Source organism: Nomascus leucogenys, chromosome 16 (genome assembly GCF_006542625.1).
Source record: "Nomascus leucogenys isolate Asia chromosome 16, Asia_NLE_v1, whole genome shotgun sequence".
NCBI lineage: Eukaryota > Metazoa > Chordata > Mammalia > Primates > Hylobatidae > Nomascus > Nomascus leucogenys.
The window spans coordinates 45,142,968-45,169,294 of NC_044396.1; the positions used below are offsets into that span (position 1 = coordinate 45,142,968).

At 41.5% G+C, this 26,327-nt stretch overlaps 1 protein-coding gene across 2 annotated transcripts; it reads right to left on the reverse strand.

Moving 5' to 3' along the window:
- Positions 1–7,547: 7,547 nt before the first annotated feature.
- PENK (proenkephalin) lies at positions 7,548–13,361 on the reverse strand. Of its 2 annotated transcripts, XM_012506601.1 has the most exons (4): positions 13,196–13,361; positions 13,053–13,109; positions 12,444–12,584; positions 7,548–8,531 (listed from the first exon to the last, which is right to left on the reverse strand). In XM_012506601.1, exons 3-4 carry the CDS (start codon positions 12,579–12,581, stop codon positions 7,866–7,868), a joined length of 804 nt encoding a protein of 267 aa, XP_012362055.1. In that variant the 5' UTR covers positions 12,582–12,584; positions 13,053–13,109; positions 13,196–13,361; the 3' UTR covers positions 7,548–7,865. The 2 variants fall into 2 exon arrangements, with proteins under 2 accessions (XP_012362055.1, XP_012362060.1); XM_012506606.2 differs by lacking the exons at positions 12,444–12,584; positions 13,053–13,109; positions 13,196–13,361 and adding an exon at positions 12,217–12,293.
- Positions 13,362–26,327: the final 12,966 nt, after the last annotated feature.

Below are 26,327 nucleotides of genomic sequence, written 5' to 3' on the forward strand. Positions count from 1 at the left end.
GAAAGAAAAGCTCTGGGAAGACACTATAGTGACTTTTCAATGTTATTTTGTTCAATGTTATGCCCAGCTACTAAGGATGCTACCTGTAGAAATGTTCTTGATTGTAATGTAAACCCACACTATTTAATAAACATTAGCTTTTTACAGTTATTAAAAAAGGTGGCAGAATAAAGTGTACAGAATTATTTCATTTGTGTTAAAAACAAAAATAAAACTCTGTGTGTGTGTGTTCATGAATGCCTGTGTGTGTGTGTATTCATTAATAAAGACAATATATTTAGGTTAAGCACCAAACTGTTAACAGTGGTTACTTCTGTGGGAGTTACAGAAGGTGAAAGACGAATTTCACCGATAACACTATATAAATCTGCCTTTAAGATTCTTACGAAGAACAATTATGGCACTTAGAACTACGTAAAATCACAGTTACTTGTTGTTTATTGCCTCACTCTACCCATAGAATGTAAATTTTGACAAAGCAGATAATCAGGTGGACTTTCATTTTCAGTAGCTTCTGAGCTGAGGGTAGTGCATGGCCTATAGCAGTGGTCCCCAACCTTTTTGGCATCAAGGGCCAGTTTTGTGGAAGACAATTTTTCCATGGACCAGGGTGGAATGGTTTCCGGATGATACTGTTCCACCTCAGATCATCAGGCATTAGTTACATTCTCATAAGGAGCATGCAACCTAGATCTCTCACATGCACAGTTCACAGCAGGGTTGGTTCGCGCTCCCGTGAGAATCAGATGCTGCTGCTGACCTGACAGGAGGCGGAGCTCAGGCTATAATGCTCACTAGCCTGTCGTTCACCTCCTGCTGTGCTGCTGGGTTCCTACCAGGCCATGGACCGGTACTGGTCTGTGGCCCGGGGATTGGGAACCTCTGGCCTATAGTATATGCTCCATAAGTATTTATTCAGTTAGTAATTTGGGTAATGAAAAGGAAATAATGACTTTCTGGGCAAATTCTCTATTGCCAGTTCCAAATTCACCTAAGTCTCCATCCCACCAGACAATTCTTTAACAAGAGTGGCCTCTCCTATCACGTCACTGCTGATTTCAAATTGTGTGCCTTCCTCATGGCCCATCCTCTACTCAGTCCTTTCTGGATACCTTGAAGATCTAGTATTCTACTTGATTGGTAAATTGAAAGAGGAATTTTAGAAATTTGGCTCTTTCATTTCGTGTCTACAACTCCCTCTCTCTTCCAATTTCTTTCTAGATCAATATCAAAATGAGAGTAAGCAAGGTGGTGGCCAGCAAAGGGTGTGCCTGAGGTCCTTCAGAGTTCTCCAGGGAAGAGAGCAACAAGAAACCCCAGGGGCGAGGTGAGAGACTAAAGCCTAGTGGCTGAGGGAAGGGGACGCCTCACTGAGGGCCTGGGATGGAGTGGCTCGTTGAAATGACTCAGTCACCAAAACCCGTGAATCCCTCAGAAGTGGGGTGTGCTCCTCACCTTGCTGGAGAAGGTCCTGGGAGGACCTGCCCAGTTGTCCTAATCCCAAGGACCCTGCAAGGAGACCGGCAGAATGGTAAGGCTGACTATTGGAGAGGGCTATTCTAACCCCAACACTCCACTCAGGACTTCTACACACGAAAGCTGGAAGGAAAAACAGAAAGCGTATCCAGTAATTTGCTAGGCAGTAAACGATAAATTAGCACTGTCATGGAGTCAGTCTATAGTCAGAGTAATGGATAGGCTTGTGTGGATTGTAACAAGGTGATAAAAAATGATTCTTGAAGGTAATTTATAGCTTAAAGAACTCATGCATTTGATGGGTCTAAGGCAATTCACCGCAGAACAGAAAATCATTCAGATATGTACCCTGAAAAACACATTTGAAAAGCAAAAGAATAAAGATATCCAAATGATCAATTAACATATGAAATGATGCTTGATCTCATTAGTAATTAGGGAAATGTAAATTAAAACAGAATGGCTTGCTTTAAAAAGACTAACAATATGAAGTCCAAGTCCCAAATAGTGCAAACTCTTCTTTTTTTTTTTTTTTTTTTTTTGAGACCGAGTTTCACTCTTGTTGCCCAGGCTGGAGTCCAATGGTGCGATCTCAGCTCATTGCAACCTTCACCTCCTGGGTTCAAGTGATTCTCCTGCCTCCAACTCCTGAGTAGCTGGGATTATAGGTGCACAGCACTACGCCCAGCTAATATTTTGTATTTTTAGTAGAGATGGAGTTTCACCATGTTGGCCAGGCTGGTCTTGAACTCCCAACCTCAGATGATCCACCTGCCTTGGCCTCCGAAAGTGCTGGGATTACAGGCGAGAGCCACTACGCCCAGCCTAGTACAAACTCATTAAAGCTATCAGGCACTATAAATGACAGTTGAATACATGTATACGATATGATCTGGCAAGTCTGCTCTCAGTTAAGTACCCAGGAGAAATGTGTCATGTCCGCACTGTTTGTAATGTGAAAAAACTAATTGCTAGTGGAGTTATTAAGAAAAAACCCAAAGCATATATATGACACAATTCCATGCAGTAGTTAAAGTGCATCAGGTAGACTCACGTGTTGGTGTAGAAATATTGCCAAGATATACAAAGTGAAAAAAAGTGGCAGAATAAAGTTTACACAATTATAGTAGCATTATTTGCAATAGCCAAAACCTGGAAACCATCTAGGCATCCACAAGTAATGAAATGGAACTGTCGTATTTTCATACAACTGAATACTCGTGGCAATAAAAATAATGAACCACGTTGATACGCAACACCATGGATGAATCTCACAAATCAAATATGGAGCCAAATAGATGGGAGGAAAAATGTGTTTCCATGTCTATAAAATTTAAAAGCAGGTGAACTAATCCATGGTTGTCAAAGTCCTGAGGGTGGTCACCTTGGGCAGAAGGGAAGAATGGTTATCTGGAGGCGCCATGAGTGGGGTTTTTGAGATGCTGGTGATATTCTCTTTCTTGCCCTGGAGGGTGGTTCATGGGAATGTTTCCTTCATAGCAATCCATTGAGAAGTGCCCTCATGATGTGTAGAACTCTTTGTGTTTATGTTATATCTGATAAAAAAAGGTAAGAGAAGAAGGATAAGCATGAGACATGGATGGGTGTGTGAAGGCTATTGCCAAGCTCCTCTGCAGATGTGAATTTTGCACCCTTGCAGAGACACACGTGCCTGGCCAATAATATAATTGCATGTTTTGTTTTGTTTGTATTTTTCATTCTCAAAGATATTGGCAAGCCCTGTGAGTTCTGATTTTTGGCATAGGAATTGATAAAGAAAATGTATTCATTGCATTTTTATTAGAAAACACTGAAAGTTTTATATAATTTTTTTCACGTAAACCCAGATGTTTCGATGGATGAAGAATGATGGTAGATAAGTAGTACATTCTTCTCTCAGGAGCATGAGGAGAGATAAAACTTGTTCTTTGTGGGAGACAGTGAGGTTTAAATATGTCAGTATATCCTGCCACTCTCCTGCTCTCAGCCTTGAATCATTTTCTATCTTATTGAGAATAAAACCCCAAGCCCTCTTCCCAGGCTTCACAAGTCCTGCTGCTTCTCCACTAATACACCACGTCTCCATTTTGAGGCATTGCACTGGCTCTTCCCTCCATCTGGAGCCTCTTCCATAAAATATTCATTTGTTGAATGAATGAATTGATCTATGTGGTGGTGCTTCTGTACGTTTCAGGAAAAGAAGAAAAACAAACACACAAATAAAAATGGTCAAAGCTTTACACCCCTCCCCTATCTTCTCCTAAGAAATCGTTGTAGTTCAAGGCTCAGAGTCTTCATGCATTTTAGTTTTGGATAATCTCTCTCTTCTCTCTCTCTCTCTCTCTCTCTCCTCTCCGTCTCTTTTTAAGACCAGTTTTAGCTTCACAGCAGAATTGAGTGCCAGGTAGAGAGATTTCCTGTATGCTCCCTGTCCGGGCACATGCACAGCCTCCCACATGATCAACAGGCCCCGCCAGAGACGTCCAGTTGTTAGGGTTGACGAACCTGCACTGACACATCATTATCACCCAGAGGCCATAGTTTACATTAGGGTTCACTCTTGGTGTTGGACCTTCTGTGGTTTGGACAAATGCAGAATGACATGTTGATAATTCTTTGATTACACAGGTTTTCCAGGTTTGTAATAGAAAACCGAAAAAGTGAAGATGAGTATGAGGTGCTTTGCAAGCAGTTTCTGCCTCGTGGGATATAACTGTCAGGAAAGGAGCCCTCTGCCTGGTGACCAGGACGGAGGCTTATGGATGGCATCTAATCTCTGAAAGACCCAGCGTGAATTGGGTGTGTGTGCTGGGGTGGGGGAGCCCAAGATCCACGTGGAAGAGCAATCGTGGCTGCTAATCCTGTAAGTGGTGCTGTGCGCTGGCCCTGGCTTAAGGACTCTACACCCTAACACATTTTACTTATCATAACAACTGAATGAGGCACAGAGGAGAAACCAAGGCAGGGAGAGCTGCAGTTTACACAGCTACCTGGGATTTCGATGCAGGCAGCCTGGCCTCACAAATGAACTCTCAGAGGGAGCCCAGAGCGGGACGCAGGCTTGGAGGTGGCAGTGGAAGGTCCGAGTGGGTAGGAACCAGCCCCAGCTCCGGGAGAGCGCGGAATGGAGCAGCAGCGCCCTCTGCAGGTTGTGGATTTTCCTTCTTCTTGTTCCACGTGGTTTTCTCTGAGACCCTCTCAAATCAGCTGTGGCTTTGGGTTCATTTCACCCTAAGTCCTAGTCCTAGGTTAGTCCCCACCTTAGCCTGTCTCGTGTTTTCAGAACTCAGACATATGCGCTGCGTACGCACTGAGTGCCACAGCAGAGTCCGGCTAGCGGCCCTTAGAATAGCAACCCAGGGGGTCTGGGCCCCTCAGAATTCAAATAGGGAATTCTTAAAAACATCAAACATCAAAGCCCTTAAGAGTTGGAAAGCAAACTTCTAATGCTGGAATTTCAAATTGAAGGCCAGAAAGCTCAGGAGAAATTTGGAGAGTGAGTGAGGCCTACACAACCCCCTCGAGTCACGTTTTGTGGACGACCGCCCGTGCTTACTGCTGAGGACTTCTGGAGGAGGGGCTCCTGCGTCCTGTAATGCCCGGGGCGGGCGCACAGCCTTGGTTGGCATCGCTCTGCGGCCTGGAGAGGAGTCATCCCCGATCGCCCCTTCCCCCTTTCCTCGTGTCCCGACCCCTCTCCTCTGTTCGTTCCTTCCCTAGGCAATTTGGAAGCATCCTCTAGGTTCCCAATTCTACACCGGACATGAGAGAGTTGAGGAACTGCAAGTGTGTGACGCTGTCCCACCCCGAGCATCGTGTGGCCCTTGGCGGAGGCGACCGGCGGGGCAGGAGGGGAGTGTTGGGGGGTGGGGGGTGAAATGGAGGCACAGACAACTGTCTGTTAACTACCACGAGTGCCTTAGCCCAGTCTACACTGCTTCCCCAAAAGAGAAGAAAGCCTCCTAGATAAAAAACTGTGCCTTGGCCAGGCGCGGTGTCTCACGCCTGTAATCCCAGCATTTTGGGAGGCTGACGTGGGAGGATCGCTTGAGGCCAGGAAGCCGAGGCTGAAGTGAGCTAGCCACTGCACTCCAGCCTGGGCAACCAAGTGAGCCCCCATCTCTAAAAAAAAAAAAAAGCAATAACTCTGTGTCAGGCCTTTGAGCCCAAGCTAAGCCATCATATCCCCTGTGACCTGCATGTACACCTCCAGATGGCCAGTTCCTGCTTTAACTGATGACATTCTACCACAAAAGAAGTGAAAATGGTCTGTTCCTGCCTTAAATGATGACATTATCTTGTGAAATTCCTTCTCCTGGCCCACCCTGGCTCAAAAGCTCCCCTACTGAGCACCCTGTGACCCCCATACCTGCCCGCCAGAGAACAACCCCCCTTTGACTGTAATTTTCCTTTACCTACCCAAATCTTATAAAACGGCCCCACCCTTATCTCCCTTCGCTGACTCTCTTTTCGGACTCAGCCCGCCTGCACCCAGGTGATTAGAAGCTTTATTGCTCACACAAAGCCTGTTTGGTGGTCTCTTCACACGGACGCGCGTGAAACTGCGCTTGCTTAAAAAAAATGTATTTGTCTGATGGTGAACTTTGTTATTTTCTCAAACACATTGTATGAGATATGTAAGTATACATACTGGACAATTGTGAGATAATAATGGTTTTATCTTATCAATAATAATTGTATTATCTTTTTTCCTCCCGGGCTTTGCCTGGAAGAAAAAATTAGTTTACCAAAGATCAGGAAGATTGATGGAGTTGGGGCTCTGTGAGTGTGGGGCCCTATGATTCCTTGCACTAATTCCAGGAGATGGGTCTCCTAACAGCATGATCATGTGGATGTCCTGCGAGCCCTGGCGGGGCTGTACATAGAGAACAAACTGCCGAGCACAGCGCAGCTGCCTTATCAGATGGGGCACACAGGCTTGCACAGTGAGCGTCTCGGCAGCAGCCTTGGTAGACTGCAGACCAGAGACTCATCCCCCACTTTCCTGAGTTGCTAAATTCCAACGTTTTGAGAAACACAAGAGACAGGGATGGTGGGGCTCCTGGAAAAATGATTTAGCGAGTAGGGGTTAAGCTGTATGTTGTTCCAGTTAGAAAAATGAAAAGTTAAAGGGGAAAGATTTGTACGATCTGAAGAGAAACCAGAATGACGAGTTAACGGCACATGTATACATATGTAACAAACCTGCACATTGTGCACATGTACCCTAAAACTTAAAGTATAATAATAATAAAAAAAAGAAAAATGAAAAGTTACATTTCTTATATCTGAGCGTTGTCTCATTAATATGAAGTAGTCATAAGCACCTTGTGTTTTGGGGATTTACCTTACAAAACAGTCACAATATCTTTCCTCATTATCTGGTCACCAAATTCATTTATTCATCATTCATATATCCATTCATCCGATATTGGAGAATCTGCTACAGTCATAGTGTAGAGGTGTACAATGGTGACTAAGATGTAGTTCCACGTTCTTACAATTCTTACTAGTGACCTGGATAGGAGATAAGGAACTGCAGTGAAAAGGATATTGATTGGACACAAAAAGTTTGGGGTTTTAATCCTATTTTTATCCTTCAACTGCTGGGCAACTTTGGGCCAACTACACAACCTTTCTTGGCTTCCCTTTCTTCATTTGTAAAATTGGACGAAATTATCTTTAATTTCTTACTAACTTCTAAAATACTTTACTGAAGAGACATACATATCTGATGTAAATGCAAGTGTGTGTGTGTGTGTGTGTGTGTGTGTGTGTGTTTAATGAGGGCATAGCTGACTCTTGTATTAGGCTTTGGTTTTTCTTCATGTATCTGATTTGCAGAAATGAGAGTGAAAATACATTTTATTTTGCTCCCACATGTTTACTCATCTAAGATTTCATGCTGTGAGGAATTAAATAAAAAATGTTTTTGCAGCCTTGGCTGAAAGAGAAGAAAGACAATGATTATTATGTCAAAAGCAGATGGTTCTACTGTCCCTGAGTCTAGGATTGATGTGGAAACCCAAAGGCAAATGAGAGCCTTGGAGAAAAAGAGACTTACAAGGATATTATGCGCTTGGGGTAATAGGTTTATTATCTCTATATACAAGTAAGCATTTATTGATGTTTGTCAAAAATAAGAGACAAGATAACAAAAACTATTTTAGCATGAAAACGAGATAGCTGCAATAGACCAATACTGAGCTTAAAGACTCCAAAAAGAGCACAGAACCTGAAATGACAGTTTTCAGGTTGTATAGTTATCCAGACCATGAAGTCAACTATACAAAGCAAGCAACACATGACAATAAAACACCATCAACAGTTTCTCACTGGAGGATGGAGGGAGGCTTGCTGGGGCCTGGGGCCACTGGTGGGAAAGGGTATTAAAATCTCATAAATCCTCCGTATCTTTTTTCCATTTCGGGAACTTCTTTGGAGTAACTTTCGCCTTCTTCGTCGGAGGGCAGAGCCTCAGCAAAGCGCTTCAGGAAGCCTCCATACCGTTTCTGGTAGTCCATCCACCACTCCGGGCGACCCACTCTTCTCATGAAGCCCCCATATCGCTTCTGCAGCTCTTTGGCTTCATCTTCCATTTGGGGGCTTCTCTTTAAGCCTCTCATGAAGCCCCCATATCTCTTGCTCACTTCTTCCTCATTATCACTGCCATCCTGGTGGTGGCTACGCTCTCGGTTGTCCCCTGTTTCCAGAAGCTCTTTTAGCAGGTCTGAGGAATTGGCCAGCGAGTCGTCCTCCTCTGCATCCTTCTTCATGAAGCCCCCATACCGCTTGGCGAGGATCTCACTTCCATTGGCCTCTTCTTCTGGCTCCATGGGATAAAGCTCATCCATTTTCTTCATGAAGCCTCCATACCTTTTCATGAAGCCCCCATACCTTTTGGCTAGCAAATGGCTCTCTTCAGGTTTGCTGCTTTCTCTGAGGGTGCTGGTGCCATCTTGAGGAAGCTCTGGTTTGGACAGCTGTAGGAGCTCCTTGCAGGTTTCCCAAATTTTCAGAGAAGGCAGTTTTCCTTCACATTCCATTATGCAAGCCTGGGAAAACAATTTGATGTAATGACAAAAAGAAGCTTATGTGATTTCATTAAGTAAATGAACTTTTGTGGACCAAAAATATGCTTGCTTTGACATAATAACTTCCTTATTATAATAAGGTCATTTCCAATTTCTTATCACGACTTTTCATAAGGCTGAGCATGCAAATGAAACAAATAAAATTTGGAAAGGGGAAAGTGGAGGCGTTCACTGAATCCAGTTAGGAATCTGCCTTTGGATTTTAAACCCATAGAAATTTTAAAGAATGTTTTTTAAAAAAATTTCCACACGGTTTTAACTTAGATTGACTGCTTTCACAATCTAATTTCACTGGATAGTTTTCCACTTCTGATATAATTTTGTTTGAGATTTTTCTAACTAAAAAGGAGAAATTTTTATTTACCTAATCAGGGATATTTCCTCAAAATTCCTTTTATCTTCTTGTCTTACAGATAAAATCAGTATTAATAACATAAGGGTCATTTGCTTTCTTGTGTTAATATTTTACTTAAAATGGTATCCAATATTCCTGCAAATACTTTCAATCTTCAAAGAAAAACAACCGTTTAAAAAAAGTTTATAAACACATCCTAAAAACTCAATTTAAATCTTATGAATTATTTGCATTCTTATTAATTTGTTAATTTGTTGAAAGTACAGATCTTTTGTTTTTTTCCTTTTTTCTTTGCTGGATACAACAGACTTTATTATCTTGAACAAAATGTCTATAATGATGAGATCAGATATAAAATTATACAAATGCAAGTGCACAAATTATTCATGTTTATTTTCTTCACATTTAGTCACTGTTGTATAGAAAAAGTATTTTTCAATGGAAATCATGGTATTTGATAAAATAGGAATCATCAGCATACATTCTTTCCTTTTTCTTATATAAATATTAAATTCAAAATCATTGTTAAGTCTATACATTTGAATGATTTTAAGTTTTTTTTCTATTTAACACATCACTTGGGTATGATAAAGAGAGTACTAATATGTGAACATTTACAAAACATGCGTATTTCTTGGCATTTCAGGAGTTTTTTTATAGCCCTCTGAAGTCTACTTATAGAGAGGCCGGGTTACAGACCTTTAATTTAGACAGAAAGGCCAGGCTCTTTCTTGGTATTAAAAAATGTACTGGTATATTAAGTGATGTTAAATACACATATATTATTTTCACAATGAAAGAAAGCATTTTATTAGTGCAACAAAATCTTGAAGGCACGTATTTAGTAAGCTCTTAATGAGTATTTAAGCTTTGTGTCTGAGAAGATTAAATATATAACTACATAAGAATCTAAAGATGATCCATTAATAGTTAAAATGTCTTATTTTATTCCTGACATATGATGAACAAATAAAAACACCATTAGAAGCTTAAGATATTTAAGGGGCAATAATATTTCCATTCTAAAGTTGTATCTAAGTGATCTTGTTGTTAAAAATTAACGTTGAATGTTTTGCATACTAATACCAAAAGACTTTTAAATGTACGTGATGTGAGATTCCTTCAAAACCAAATAGTAACAAATATCAGAATAATGCACTCGTACTAAGGCAGCGATGTTAACTGATGGCTCCTATAGCCATGTATGCATGTTTTGTGGTATTTATCACACTTTGTGTGGTATGGTCAGGATCACATTAGATGGGAAATTCTATTTGGACATCAGCCATAGCATGCCTGCTCATCTCTGCATCCACCACAGTACCAATCACAAGTGTCTTTCTCATGGTAGAAGCTCAAAGCTCATTATGTATGATTTCACTACATAATTTTGGCCAGGCAACCTCATTTCTCACATATCTTTTGCATCCGAGCCAAAATCCCAGAATGCTGTAATTCTAGCGAGACAGTCACTAAGTAAACGTTTTGTCATTGAGACAATAACAACCCTAAATGTAGGGTCCAATGCAAATCAGTTATTACACAAAATGCCTTTCTATGAGACTATTTTTATTGATGGTTGCTTATTATCTATTTTTTTCAAGTTGCTAACACTACATGTGCCATTCCATCACCTGGATTAAAGTAATGGTAATAGTAATAAGTGATAAAAACAAGAGCATAAAAAGCAGTAAGGAAAATTCTGGAAAGAGCAGCCTTCCTCTTCTCCTACCCCACAATCCTGTTACATGATGAGAAGAGGGTGAGAGAAGGAGAGAAGTCAAGATTTGAGATGATACCCAGGGAAGGGCTAGCTGCTACCCGGTGAGCTCTGCTCAAGTTCCTCAACAATGCAAAAGGAAGATTAGTAGCATTTTGGGAGCTTGGTGAATCAAACAGATTAAGTATGAAAAAAACCCATTTGAATAGGCATGATTAAATGTCAGTCATATTAATTTGCTAACTCACATAATTTAAGTAAACTACTTTGGGGTCAGACTGCGTGATTAGAAAAATTAGACTAGAATCCATATAACCTTTATTCAGATGGCAGAGAAAGCTAGGGGAGGGGGCTGAGCCCCCGACATGTTGAGCAGGCGAAGCTCAAAATATGTGTGACTGGGCATACGGGGACAGAAAGTGGAGTCTTCTATATGGCATGTTTTGGGTTTCTCTTCCTCCTTCTGTGTCTAAAATTCTTTACCCACAAGATCTATCCTTATATTTGTAGCACTGGCTCAATTTTTAGGCATAGATTATCAGCTCATGACTACAGGAGAAACAAGAAAGATGGGTGAAGGGGATTGTTTCCCCTATTGAAGATGAAGCATTTTTCTCATAGTTTAAATATACAACCTTCCTATGTGTCTTCTCTTTAATGCCAAGTTAGCACAGGTCAAACAAACATTTAACCTGAAATATATACCACAGATATTTGGAACCTGTTCCTTGGTTTTCTCCCCATTTCAAACATCTACATAAGGTAAAATTTCCTCAGTTCCACGTGGAACCCAAAGCAGCCTGGGCGAATACACTATTCTCATGAGCTTTTTAAGTAACCACAAAATTTCAACAAATTTCAAAAGCAATGCAAAGGAATTGTCAGGGGAGCTGGTAAAAGTGAAGCTACCTGAGTCTCAAGGTTGGAGATTCAGACTCAGTGGAGCACCAGAGGTGATTCGACAGCCCATGGGGAACCATGATCAGAATGAAAGTTATTTTGTCCTCAGCCTTTTCTTTCCCCAACCCCCTGTAGTGCAGTGTATCTTTGGATTGTTGTCACCCATTGGACACTGGCCACTTCTCTTGATCCTTTCTCATAGCCAAATTAAACTGTTGTTTTAGTTACTATTACAAAAGGGCAGTCGAAACAGAAGTTGAATTCCAGCGTCACTGGCTAGTGAGACAGTTTGAACTCTTTCCTGTCTACGGTTATTTCGCCTTCCTCTCCCCGTACCCCTTTTCCATCCCTTTGCTCTCTCCTATTTACAGGTGAGGGTAGGGAATGAAGGACCTGAGGTTAAAAGAGTTGGGGAACATAAATCTAAAGAAAGACACTGAAATGTCACTAACAAAAAATTACATTATTTGCGGGAAAGATGGGAAGATGGCTGCGTGTGGAGGGGCCCTTAGCTGGGATATGTTAGGAGTTGTGGTGACAGCCATCTTCCTTCTGACAGCCCAGGAGAGAACCCAGTGCTATCCGAGGTGCTGAACAGAGCACTTCTCGGGGTTCCCAAATTCCCAAGGTTAAAACAAACTCGGTTTGTGCGGCGACACCGCTACCCTTACCGGTCCCCAGATAGTCGCGGATCCCCGAAGCTAAGAGCAAGGGCAGGACTTCAGTCAGTGTTCCAGGAACAGCTGAGACACCCAGGTCACCACTGGCTCGCGCCGCTGCGGCTCCGACCCGGTGCGAACCGCCATACGCGCCGCGCGGTGGGCCGGGGGCAGTCCGTGTACTGTTGCGGAAACTCTGTCTCACAAGGTGCGCAACACTCGCCGCGCGCAACACTCACCAGGAAGTTGATGTCGGCCGGGCGCGCTAGGCGGTAGCTGCACGTCGCGCAATCCTGGCTACATTCTGCCCGCACGGTCGCCAGGAGCCCGGGGCCGAGCAACAGCAGCCAAGTGCAAAGTCTCAGGAACCGCGCCATGGACTGCGAGGAGAGAGGGACGCGTGCTTCGAGCCTGTCTGGGCGCAGAACGGGTCCCTCGGTAGGACCCTCGCCGCGACAGCCTCAGAAGGGGATCGTCGAGCAAAAGCCCGCAGGAATGCTCCTTTCTGGGGCCCCGCCCTCCCGGCCGACAGCTTTTAGGTAGACCTGGAGGCGACTCAGATCGCCTCGCGGCTCCCGGGATGGTGCGGTCTGCCCCAACGCGAGACTGCCTGGGGCACCCGGCTGTTTTCCTGGGCGTCCGCGGCCCAGGGCAAGATTCCGGAGAGAACGCCGCAGACCAGGGGCGAGAGAGCGGGAATCGGGGGAGGCAGGACATTGACTGGGGTCACAAAGAAGAACCAGGGAACGCTATTAGGGAACCCATGCAATGAAATGTGAAGGGAAAGAGGGCGGGCAGACGTCCCCAAACCCGCGCAGCAAAGACAAGCTTCGGCCAAATTCACTCACGTTGACGCTGTTCGGATGGAGCAGGCCAATTGGAAACGCCGGGTTCCAGACACGACTCTAGAGGGAAGAGAAGAAGGCAAGTGTGAGGAGGGTGGGCGTCGGGGAGGAGCGGGCCCGGGTGTGCTGGCGGACGTAGGGCTCACCGTCGCGGTCCTCAGCGTCGCTGCGGGGTCGCGGGCCAGGCTGCGGGGCTCTGAGCGCCTGCCTCGCCGTCCCGGGGCTTAAGGGCTGCTGGAGCCACTTTATAATTAGCCCCAAACCGAAGGAGGCGCGCGCGCCCCAATCGCCGGCGGGCTGCAGCTGACGCAGGCCCTACGCCAGCCCCGCGCCGACGCCTTCGCGGGAGGGGTCGGTCCCCCAGCACCCGCGCGCAGCTCCCCCCGCCGAGGGTGGGGGCCACAGGGGGCGCTCGGTGGCTCCCCACACTGCCAGGTGACAAATCCAAGGCAGTTAGGAAGTTTGGGGAGAGTGAGATAGGATCAAGTTTCTCCGCATAAAGTCACTGAAATTGCACCGTGGGATGCGGGCTCCAGGGAGGGAAGCGAGGTGGGGGCGTTTGGAAGGATAGATGGACTGGCTTAGACTTCTGGAATGTGCTGGAGACCCAGCGGGCCGGTGAACCTGCCCCTTTCCCGCCTCCTCCCTGGGCCCCCTCGCGGGTCCCCGTGAGCACCAAGCACAGCCGTCCGGAATGTCATTTATCGACCAGCCTGTCCCCCACACTTGACTCCGAGTTCCTTACCGCAGCATCTAAGAGCGTCAAGGTGGGCAGTTTAGGCGCTCAATGGTTACAGGAACTGAACGATTGAAACTTTCTGGGAATCTTAAAATCTCGGGACAGAATTTTCACCTTTCCAGTTAGAGACCCTTGGCCAAGCGTAGAAGCAGGTAAACCCTCAGGTTCCTGGACTGCGCGCTTTTCAGCCACTGTGGGAGAGGATCCGTGTTTAACCAGCTCCCCAGGGCTCCCAAGTCGAAGACCTACTGCCTTGAGAGCGCTGTCCAGGGTGTCCTGGGGTGTTGGATGAGTGAGAGGGGGGTTCCGGGGCAGGTGTAATGTCAGCGCGCCAGGAGTGTGGTGGGGAGGGAGGGAGGGATGAGGGACGCCCTACCCGGGACGCCGGGGCTTGGAACCTCTTCTCCATCGGGAGGGGGCCGAGGGCACACTGTGGAGGCTGGTACTGTCCATTAAGACACCCTTTCCCGCTTCCTGGCTCTGCAAGATTGCTAAGTGGCAAGCTGCTTACATTGCCTGAGGCCTCAGTTTCCCTATTTGAAAAATAGGAACAGAGGTAATATGCCATTCATAAGGTTCTGGAGAGAATCAAATGAAATAATGGACGAAGTCTGTTAGCCTTGTGCCTGGCACTATAGCAAGCCCTCAAAACGTGTTCCTAACCATCCGTCACCCGTCCGTCCACCTTTCCATCTGTGTCCATTGTCTGCTTACCTTACATCTACCATGGATGTATCCAATCCACCTGTGCATCTATCTCTCCTAGACCTAGGGGGAAACCATAAACAGTTCCTGGGAAAAGGTCCCAGAGGTTTCCAGGCCCTCTGCGCCCTCTGCAAAGCGCTGATTTCTACAGTCGCTAGGACCTGCAGCCGCGCTGCTCCCGCGGGGCTCGGGCCGCGCTGCGTGTCCCATTATAGTCGCTAGAGGGCAGCGCTCTCCTGCGTAGGCTGGGCTTGCGGGCACTGGGGTCTCAGTTCTCCGCAGGCCTCAATGTGCGGGCTTGACACGCAGCACTCGGATTAGCCCCGGAGCTGCACCCGAGCACCGCCTGCCTCCCGGCCGGGGCATCACGGTAGCAAGGTCGGGAATGCAGAGCCCTGGAGTGGGGCTGGAGAACGCCGGACATAGCCCTAGGGATCCAGCATTACCTTCTGAGCAGGAAAACACAATGTTTCCCGCTTTAGGTTCCTTTCATCATGGGGCCCCTTACTAGCTCCTTACTCTCTCCCCAAGGCAAAGGAGAGCTTCTGTCTTTACTTCAGATTTTTCCTTGTTGCCTGGGCTTTGGAAAGGAAGCTGACTCCACTGCAGTACTCAGTGCGAAAGTAGTGCATGAACAAATTCTACCTAAAATTAAAGAAAACTTGCTATAGCTGAGCACTTGCGAACCTGGGATCACCTAAGAACTTTAAACACATAATCAGGAGCGGGAGGCTGAGGGGTGTGTGTGTGTGTGTGTGTGTGTGTGTGTGTGTGTTTGGAATGACCACACCACGCGATGCTTTTTAAGGGTGCACAGTGCGCAGTAGTGGAAACAGTGCATTTGTGCACTCTGGGGACACAAAGTCTCGTTAGGATCTTGGAAAAGTAGAAGCTTAAGTTTGGAAGGGGTTTTAGGGATAATTTATTCCACCACCCATTCTACAAATGGTAAAAACCAAGGCTCAGAACGTCCGAGTGACCCGCCAGGGCAGTGGCAGACCAGGTTTTCCAGCCTCTGAGTTCCTTCCCTGAAATCTACCTCAGGCCTAGTTTGTTTCTGTTGGAACTAGTCATGTGTGCTCTGAGTTAGAGTCTCTTGGCGCATTTGCATTTTCCCCTGAGACTCCTGAAATGTCAGGGGAGAGAGAAACAGAAAGGGAAAGAGAGGGTGCCTCCTAGGGGCAGTGCAAGAGTGTCCAGTCCCCCACGAGAGCTTCCTAGATGTTTGCGGCACAGTGATTGCTTGGTAAATGTGTGTCGACCGGCTGACTGACTGAATGAATGAAGTGATAGGAGGTCGACCTTGTTTGCCTACCCCAAATCAGTGACATCTCTTCCCATCATCCTCCCCCATAGACCTGAGAAACTAAAAGTCATTCTGGTGGCAATGAGTTGTAAGAAATTCATTTTTTCATGATCTTTTAAATATTCATCAAGAGCGAACAGACTTTGCAGTCATGATCTGGGAGAAAGCTGCTCTAGAAATCAGACTAAAAAAGGGAAGGGGCTCTGTCTTAAAGCATTCAATCCAGACATTTTTTATTTTCAGGTTAGGATCAATAACTCATCTTCTGATCCTAGGGTCCCAAGCATTTGCCCAAAGGGATCCATCATAGAGACCAAGAAATGTGACTTTTTAACCCTGATGATGAATGGCAGTTTACTCAGTTCTTAGGTGTTCTCAGAGTCTAAAAAGGTGGGATTTTACAATGTTCTCTTAGTGTCCTCTTCCATTATTTTCAGATGGAAGATGCCTAAATTGAATGATGTCTTTCTGTTACTCACTCCTCTGCTCCCCTCCCCTTCCTGTCACCCAAGCACACATATTTTATTACAGAAAGCCATTTCTGTCTGCCCCTCTCTCTCTAAAGTAGCAGTAGTGGAAACAAGGACCTTCAGCACTCTGGCAGTTGTGTGACGGTTCAGCATAAAAGCAACATGTTCTAACATTTCAGATGTTTGGAGTCATGACAGAGTCAGGGGAGACAGCCTTGTTTTCAGTTACAATCTAAAGTGCACAGTTTGCAAAATGTGATTCTGTGAGCTGGGCATATAACTGTGAAGTAGCACTGTTAAGGGATTCTGTTTCAGACTGGCTCAGAACACCGTAATAGAGCAGCTGGAAGTGGGGTTGGCTTGAACGAGATGTTTTATGGTGTCACAAACCCCATTTTAAGGAAAGTCAGTGTTGGTACATTCTCATTTCCCAAAATCCAGGAAATAGAATAAAACTCTAGGAAGTAAAGGTAATCTGGTACAAAGTTGCCAGATTAAATAATAGAAAGAGTTTAAATAATATAAATTAAATAATAGAATGAGTTTAAATAATAGAAAACATGTCAATGTGTCAGAGGAGGTGGGGAGAAAGGGAAGGAAAATTAAACCAAGAATATCAAACATATTGTTTATGTACTGTAAACTTAGGGAGGATTGAAACACACTTCTTAACTTTGGCCTTTTGCTGTCCAACAGGGAAAAGATCAATCTTACTATTAAGTATAGGTAATTAAACAATGAATAAAGCAAGTCCTATTATGAAAAATTAGATTAAAATAACATATAGCTGTGAGTCCAACCAATACAGTGTGTCTTGAGCAGCTTGACTTTTAATAATGACTTTTGAAATTGCCTTGAGAAATATAATAGCCACATGAGAGAACCAGTCAATGTTAAAAAATTGTGTTGCCTCGGTGAAACCCTGTCTCTACTAAAAATGCAAAAAAAATTAGCCGGGCGTGGTGGCGGGCGCCTGTAGTCCTAGCTACTCAGGAGGCTGAGGCAGGAGAATGGCGGGAACCTGGGAGGTAGAGCTTGCAGTGAGTCGAGATCGTGCCACAGCACTCCAGCCTGGGTGACAGAGCAAGACTCCATCTCAAAAAAAAAAAAAAAAAAAGTGTTGCCTCATTGGATCCAAACCTTATTCAACAACTTGACTTTGATTTGGCGTTTTGGTTGTTTCTGAAATCAAATATTAGATCCCACTTATGGGACCTGTATAAAAGGCATTCAAAAATATTCATCCATCAGAGACAATTTTCACAGTTGAAGGAATGCTAGAAGAGAAGTTCTAAATAGATTTTGATCAATAGTAAGTTATTGGAATGAATGCAATGGCTGCAGGATACCAAGTTCTTAAGGGAATCCCTTTGTGTATGATCCACAACACAGATGTTTGCACATAGTAGAGACTCAGTGAAGTTGCTTTTAAAACATGTGTTTTTGCTTATAGTTACATCTTCCATAGCTCCCAAGTGATGATGAATGGTGGGATAGACCCAAGAGGTCAAAATGTTTTAATAAAATTATATAGGGAAAGCGCTCAAATCTTTCAAAGCTATCAAATAAAAACTGAGCAAACTGAATAACCAACGACTCTTAGATCTATCTATCATAGACGTTGGGTTGCAGGGGAAACCACTGTCCCCTCAAATTGGAGAGACCAACAGGCAAACGCAGAGGGTCCTGGCTTGCTGGTGCAGAAACCTCCCAGAGAATCAGTTGGGAGGTAGAAAAACCTGAACTACAGCTGAAAAATTCCGGGAGACTGTGTGAACAAATCTGAGATAAAAATTCCAGGGGAACCCAGTCCACGGAGGCCTCCACACTTTCATGAATTTTACTTACAGGTGTTCAACCAGGTTCTCACAATGAATAATGGAAAAAATTTCCCTTGTGCTTCAAGCAGTGGTAGGGAAAAAAGAGCCATTTTGAAATACACCAGAACATTGTGTTCTTAACAAGGTTTGCCCACAGGAGAACCTAGTTAACCAGAGTCTAATCTGCTGGAGTTTTATCAGAAAATAGCTGACCTGAGGGACTGGAAATACCCAACTCCAGCCCCTCCAGGCATTGCGTTCTACTGAAGGGGAGGCTGGGGACTAAGAACATATGTAAAGTTCACAGCCCAGAGGTACAGGCTCACTAAAGACTGAGACCTACCCATAGGACTGCAGAACACTCCCTTCCTGCTTTATCAACACGTTACTAAAGGCATATTTATAACATTTCCGTTTACCCAGTACATCAAGTCTGGCTGTCAAGAAAAAATTACAAGACATACTAAAAAACAAAACAAAAAAAAAAAAACAATCCCCACAGTTTGAAGAGGCAAAGCAAGCATCAGAACCAGGCTTAGATATGTCAGAGATGTTAGATTTACCAGATGGGGAACTTAAAACAACTATGATTAAAACACTAAAGGATAAGGTAGACAGCATGCAAGAACAGATGGGCAATGTAAGCAAAGAAACAGAAATTCTAAGAAAGATCCTAGAAGAAATGCTAGAGATCAAAAACACTGTCACAGAAATGAAAAATGCCTTCAATGGGTTTATTGTTAGGCTGGATATGGCTGAGGAAAGAATCTCTGGACTTGGGGATATGTCAATAGAAACTGCCAAAACTGAAAAGCAAAGATAAAAAAGACTGAAAAAACAAAAAACAAAAACCAGAATATCCAAGAACTGCCGGACAATTATAAAAGCAGTAACACAAATGTAATGAGAATTCCAAAAGGAGAAGAGAGAAACAGAAGAAATGTTTGAAACAATAGTAACTGAGAATTTCCCCAAATTTTGTCAGACACTAACCCCTATATATCAGGATATGTTGTCAGGAAGCCCAGACAACACTGAGCAGGATAAATGCCAAAAACCCTAAATCTGTGCATACCATTTTCAAACTACAGAAAATCAAACATAAGGAAAGCATCCTGAAGGAAGCCAGAGAGGGGAAGAACACCTTACCCGTAGGGGAGTAAAGATAAGAACTACGGCTGGGTGCGGTGGCTCACAACTGTAATCCCAGCACTTTGAGAGGCAGGGGCGGGCGGATCACAAGGTCAGGAGATCAAGACCATTCTGGCTAACACGCTGAAACCCCGTCTCTACTTAAAAAATACAAAAAATTAGCCGGGCATGGGGGCAGGTGCCTGTAGTCCCAGCTACTCGGGAGGCTGAGCCAGGAGAATCGCTTCAACCGGGGAGGCAGAGGTTGCAGTGAGCTGAGATCGTGCCACTGCACTCAAGCCTCGTGACAGAGCAAGACTCCATCTGGAAAAAAAAAAAAAGATAATAACTACATCTGATTTCTCAGAAATCATCCAAGCAAGAAGAGCAGAAGTAAAATATTGAAGGTATTAAGAGAAAAAAAAACCCATCAAGCTAGAATTCTTTATTTTGTGAAATTGTCCTTCAAAAGTGAAAGAGAAATAATTTCTTAGACAAGCAAAAATTGAGAGAATAGATTGCCAGTAAACCTGCCTTGCAAGAAATGTTAAATTCTTTAGAGAGAAGGAAAATAATAAAGGTAAAAAACTTGGATCTACATTAAAAATGGAAGAGCATCAGAGAAAGAATAAGTGGAGGTAAAATAAAAACTTGTATTTTGTTATTCTTGATTGATCTAATAGATAACACTTTGTTTAAAATAATAAAAGCAACAATATATTTGATTGTGTATGTTTATGTGCAGATATATGTTTAGGTATGCTTATATGTAAGTGAAATAAACGGGAGCAATGATATAAGAAACAAGAGGAAGGAATTATAATTATTTTGTTATTGTAAGGTACTCACATTACCTGTGAAGTGTTATTACATTATTTGAAATTGGACTTGGATTCCTTGTAAATGTATATTGTAAAATCTAGGGTAAACACTTTAAAAAGTTAAAAAAAGGATAACTGATATGCTACTAAGGGAGAGAAAATAGAATGATATAAAATACTCAAAACCACAGAAGTCAGAAAAAGAGTAGAAGACAAAAATAACAAAGGCAACAAATAGAAAACGATAACACATGTGGTAGATAGGAATCCAACTGTATCAATAACTGGTTTGGATTTCAATGATTTAAATACATTAATTAAAAGATACTGTCAGAGTGGAATAAGAAACAAGTTTCAACCATGTGTTGCCCACAAAAAGTCCATGTAAATATAAAGGTACATATAGATTAAAAGTAAACAACTGGTGAAAGCTATGCTAAAACTAATCAAAAGAAAGCAAAAGTAGCTATATTAATTGCACAGAGAAGACTTCAGACCAGAAAAAGTTATCAGGGGTGAAGAGGACCATTGCGTAATGATAAAGGGATTACTTCTTCAAGAAGACATAAAAATTCTTAATGTGTATGCACCTAACAACAGAGCATCAAAATACGTAGGCAAAAATGGATAGGACTGCAGGGAGAAATAGATGAATTCACTATTATATTTGGAGGCTTCAACACCCCTCTGTCAGCAATGGACAGATCCAGCAGGCGCAAAATTGGTAAGGACAAAGCTGAACTCAACAACACCATCAGGCAATTGAATATAATAGATAGCTACAGACTGTTTCATCCAACAACAGCAGAATGTCCATCATTCTCAAGCTAACACAAAACATTCACCAAGATAGACCACATTCTGGGCCATAAAATACCTCCACAGCAAATTTACAAGAATATGAATCATACAATGCCTGCTATCAAACCACAATGGAATTAAACAAGAAATCCATAATAGCAAGATAAATGGAAAACTCCAAAATACTTGGAGATGAAAAAACACTTCTAAATAACATATAGGTCAAGGAAGAAATCTCAAGAGAAATTTAAAAGTAACTTAGAATTGAGTTAAAATGAAAACACAACTTATCAAAATTTGTGGGATGCAGTAAAAGCAGTGCATAGAGGGAAATTTGTAGTATTGAATGCATATGTTTGAAAAGAAGAAAAATCTAAAACCAATCAACTAAGCTTCCACCTTAGGAAACTGGAAGAAAAAGATCAAATTAAAGTAAGTAGAAGAAAAGAAATGATGAAAATTAGGATAGATTAGATTTGTTAGATTTCTCTGTCTTATTATCCTGTCTTCATGTTTTTATGTAATTTTGGGTAGTCCTCCCTTATCCATGGTTTTGCTTTGTTTGGTTTTAGTTACTTGCAGTCAACTACAGTCAGAAATTATTAAATGGAAAATTCCAGAAATGAATAGTTCATAAGCTTTAAGTTGTGCACCATTCTGAGTAGTGTGATGAAATCTCATGCCACCTTCCTCTGTCCCATTGGGATGCCAATCATCCTTTTGTTCAGCATATTCACATTGTATAGTAAGTCCTCACTTAACAGTTGTTGATAGTTTCTTAGAAACTGTGACTTTAAGCAAAACAGTTTGTAATGAAACCAATTTTACCATAGGCTAATTGACATAAACAAGAGTTAAGTTCCTAAGGTATATTCCTGGTCACAAAAACATCACCAAACTTCTAAATGAAACCCTAAACATTTCTAATATTAAAGATTAAAATAAATAAGAGCTATATATGCATTTTAGAATGATTAATTAAAACAAGTAAGATAAGTATTTATCCAATTTTTGGTGAATCAGTGAGTCACAACAGTCATAGTAGTGGGTTAAATCAAGGAATGTTTGCAAGGTAAAAATTGTGAGGAACACCTCCTACCATCACTCAGTTCAAAAACAAACAATAACAAATATGGTGGGTTTGATGAGCACATTTGTACTGCATTGTTTCTTGTGCATTCATATAATTGTCCTATATTTTATGAATTGTTATTTTATGATAAAATTGTATTCATTCGTTCATTCATTTTCCAATCTGCTTTATTCCAATTCAGGGTCGTACATGGCTGGAGCATATTGCAGCAGCTCAAAACACAAGGCAGGAACCAACCCTGGACAGGATGACATTTCATCGCAGGGCACACTCACGCACACCCCTACCCTCACTCAGACTGGGACAATGTGGTCATGCCAGTTCACCTAATGTGCACATCTTTGGGATGTAGGAGGAAGCTGGAGTACCCAGAGAAAACCTATGCAGACATGGGAAAAATGTGCAAACTCCACACATAACAGTTACCCTGGCTAGGAATTGATTTTTTTTCTCATCAACATTACAACAAAATGAAATATTTGAGGGCCTGCTGGAAGTCCTAGCTAATGCAATAAGATAAGAAAATAGATTGAAAGGCGTATGGATTGGGAAGGAGTAAGTAAAGCTATCTTTATTTCTATACAGATGACATGATCATCTGTATAGAAAATCTGAAATAATTTAAAAAACCTCCTAGAACTAAAAAGCAATTATAGCAGGGTTGCAGGATGTTAGGTTAGTACACAAAAGTCAGTCACTTTTCTATATACCAACAATGGCAAGTGGAATTTGAAATTTAAAAACACTGTACCATTTACACTGGGACCTCCCAGATTTATCAGCATATGTACAAAATCTGTAGGAAAACTACAAAACTCTGATGAAAGAGATCGAAGAAAAACTAAATAAATGGAGAGATATTCCATATTGATGGATAGGTAGACTCAATATTTTCAAGATGTTAGTTCTTCCCAGAGGGATCTATAGATTCAATGCAATCTAGTAAAAATCCCAGCAAGGTATTTTATGTTTATTGACAAACTCAGTCTAAAGTTTATGTGGATGGCAAAAAAGCCAGAATAGTCAGCACTTACTGAAGGAGAAGAACAAACTTGGAGGGCTGACACCACTTGACTTCAAGTTAAGCTTACTTTGTAGTAAGTCATGCTTACTACAAAGCTGACTTATAAAAATAGTGATCAAGACAGTATGGTATTGGCAAAAGAATAGACAAATAGGTTAATGGAACAGAATAGACAGCCCAGAAATATACCCACATAAATATAGCCCACTGATTTTTGACAAAGCAGCAGAAGCACTACAACAGAGAAAGTCTTTTCAACAAATGGTGCTTGAACAATGGGACATCCATATGCAAATAAATGAAACTAGACACAGATCTTACACCTTTAAAAAAAATTAACTCAAAATGGATCAAAGGCAGACCTGTATATAAAATGTACAACTAGGACACACCAAAAACCCCATTAGAACTAATGAACAAATTCAGTGAAATTACAAGATACAAAATCAACATGTAAAAATCAGCTGTATTTCTGTAAACTAATGATGGCTGTCTGAAAAAGAAATCAAGCAAACAATTGCATTTATAATAGAATTAAAAATTACTTAGGAATAAATTTAACCAAGGGGGTAAGAGATCTGTACATTGAAAACTATGAATCATTGATGAAATAAATTGAGGAAGACATAAAGAGATGGAAAGATATCTCATGTTTATGAATTGGAATAATTAATATTGGTAACATATCCCTACTACCAAAGGGATCTAAAGATTCAGTGCAATCCCTATAAAAATTTCAATGGCATCTGTTTCCACAGAAATGGAAGAAATAATCCTAAAATCTGTATGGAACCACTAAACATCCAAACAGCCAAAGTAATCTTGAGGAAAAAGAAGAAAGCTGAAGAGATCACCTGATAACAAATATACTGCAAACCTATCATAATCAAAACAGCATAAGATCAGCATACAAATAAACATATAGGCCAATGGTAAAGCAGAAGAGTATAGAGAGCCCAGAAATAAATCCATGGATTTATGATCAATTGATCTCTGACAAAAATGCCAAAAACACACAATGGGGAAGATGCTCTCTTTAATCAATGGTGTTGGGAAAACTGGATATCCACAAGCAAATGGATGAAATTGGACCCATCTCACACTGTGTAGAATGCTTCAATGATCATGGGAGTGCTAATATCTCTCTGAGATTCTGATTTTAATTATTTGGATAAATACACAGACGTAGGATTGCTGGATCATATGGCAGTTCTATTTTTAATTTCTTGAGTAACCTTCATACCCTTCTTCATAGTGGCTGCACCATTTTACCTTTCCACCAGCAGTCACAAGGGTTCTAACTTTTCCACGTCCTTGCTAAAACTTCTTAATTTCTGTTTTTTAAAAAACATAATGGCTATTTTAGCAGATGTGAGATAATATTTCATTGTCGTTTTGATTGGCATTTCTCTGATGATTAATGATCATGAAAAGATATGAGAATCTTTTCATATACTTGTTGACCATTTATATATATTCTCTGGAGAAATGTCTATTCTAAACTTTTGACCATTTTAAAGTAAGTTGTTTTTATCTATTGTTTGGATATATTTTGGATATTAACCTCTTATGAAATATATGACTTACAAATATTTTCTCCCATTTCATAGGTTACCTTGTCACTCTGTTGACTGTTTCCTTGGCTGTGCAGAAGCTTTTTAGATTGATGTGGTCCCACTTGTTTATTTTTGGTATCATATCCAAGAAATTGTCACCAGAGTAATGAAGCATTTCTGCAATGCTTTCCTTCTAGTAGTTTTGTGGTTTCGGATCTTATGTATAAATCTTTACTCCATTTTGAGTTGATTTTTGTGTAAGATAATGATCCAATTTTCTTCTTTTTAATGTGTATATCCAGTTTTCCCAACACCATCTGTTGGAGAGACTATTTGTTCTCCATTGTGTTTTCTCTGCACCTTTGTTAAAAATCAACTCACCATAAATGCATGGATTTCTTTGCTCTCTATTCTATTCCACTGACTAATGTATCTGTATTTATATCGGTATTACGCTGTTTTCTTTTTTTGCCATTGTAGCTTTGTAATATATTTTGAAATCAGGAAATGTGGGACCTCAAGCTTTGTTCTTTTTTTCTTAAGATAGTTCTGGCTGTTCAGGGTCCTTTGTGGTTCCATCTGAATTTTAGGATCTTTTTTTTCTAATTTTTGTAAAAAGTGCCATTGGGATTTTGATAGAGATTGCATCAGGTCTGTAGATCACTTTGAGTAGTACAGACATTGTAACAATATTAAATCTTCCAATTCATGAACATAGAATGTCCTTCTATTTCTTTCTTTCTTCTTTAATTCCTTTCAGCAATGTTTTGTAGTTTTCAGTGTGTAAGTTTTTTATTTCCTTGGTTAAGCTTATGCTTAAGCTTATTCTTTAATGATGCCATTCTAAATTCGATTATTTTATTAATTTCCTTTCCAGATGATTTATTAGTGTATAAAAACGCACCTGATGTTTGTATGTTACTTCTTATCCTGCAGTGTCACTAAATTTATTGATTAATTCTAATAGTTTATTGGTGGAGCTTTTACAGTTTTCTCTATACAAGATCATGTCATTCACAAACTGCAGTACTTTTACTTCTTTCTTTGAGATTTGAATGCCATTTATTTCTTTTTCTTACCAAATTGTTCTGGCTAGGACTTCCATTACTGTGGTAAATGGAGGGGCAACAACAGGCATCCTTTTCTTCTTCTTGATGTCACAGGAAAAGTTTTAGTTTTTCACCATCGAGTGTAATGCTAGCTGTGGACTTTTCATATATAGCCTTTATTATGTTGATATAATTTCCTTCTCTTCCTTGTGTATTGATTTTTTTAATCAAAGGGTGTTGAATTTTGTCAAATGCTTTTTCTGCATCTATTGAGATCATTATTTGTGATTTTTATGCTTTGTTCTGTTAATGTGGTGTATCACATTGATTGATTTTCATATGATAAACCATCTTCATATCCCGGGGTAACTCCCACTTGAGTCATGGTTAAGATCCTTTTAATGGTCTATTTGCTCATATATTGTTGAGAATATTTACATGTGTATTTATTAGGGATATTGACCTGTAGCTTTCTTTTCTTATAGTGTCTTTCTCTGGCATTTGTATCAGGTAATGCTGGCCTCATATAATGAGTTCGGAAGTGTCCCTCACTTTAAAAATTTTTTATGAGTGTTTGAGAAAGATTCGTATTAATTCTTCTTTAAAGGTTTGGTAGAATTCACCAGTGAAATCATGTGGTCTTGAGCTTTTCTTTTTTGGGGGGCTTTTGACTACTGATTCAATGTCTTTGTTAATTATAAGTGTTTAGATTTTCTATTTTTTCATGGTTCAGTCTTGGTAGGTTGAATGTTTCTAAGAATTT

Bases quoted from the DNA above. Each gene is read 5' to 3' on its own strand.
- PENK (XM_012506601.1), bottom strand. From the start codon at position 12,581: ATGGCGCGGTTCCTGAGACTTTGCACTTGGCTGCTGTTGCTCGGCCCC. The intron at 8,532-12,443 runs GTGAGTGTTGCG...TTGTTTTCCCAG, and splicing joins CGGCCGACATCAACTTCCTG to GCTTGCATAATGGAATGTGA.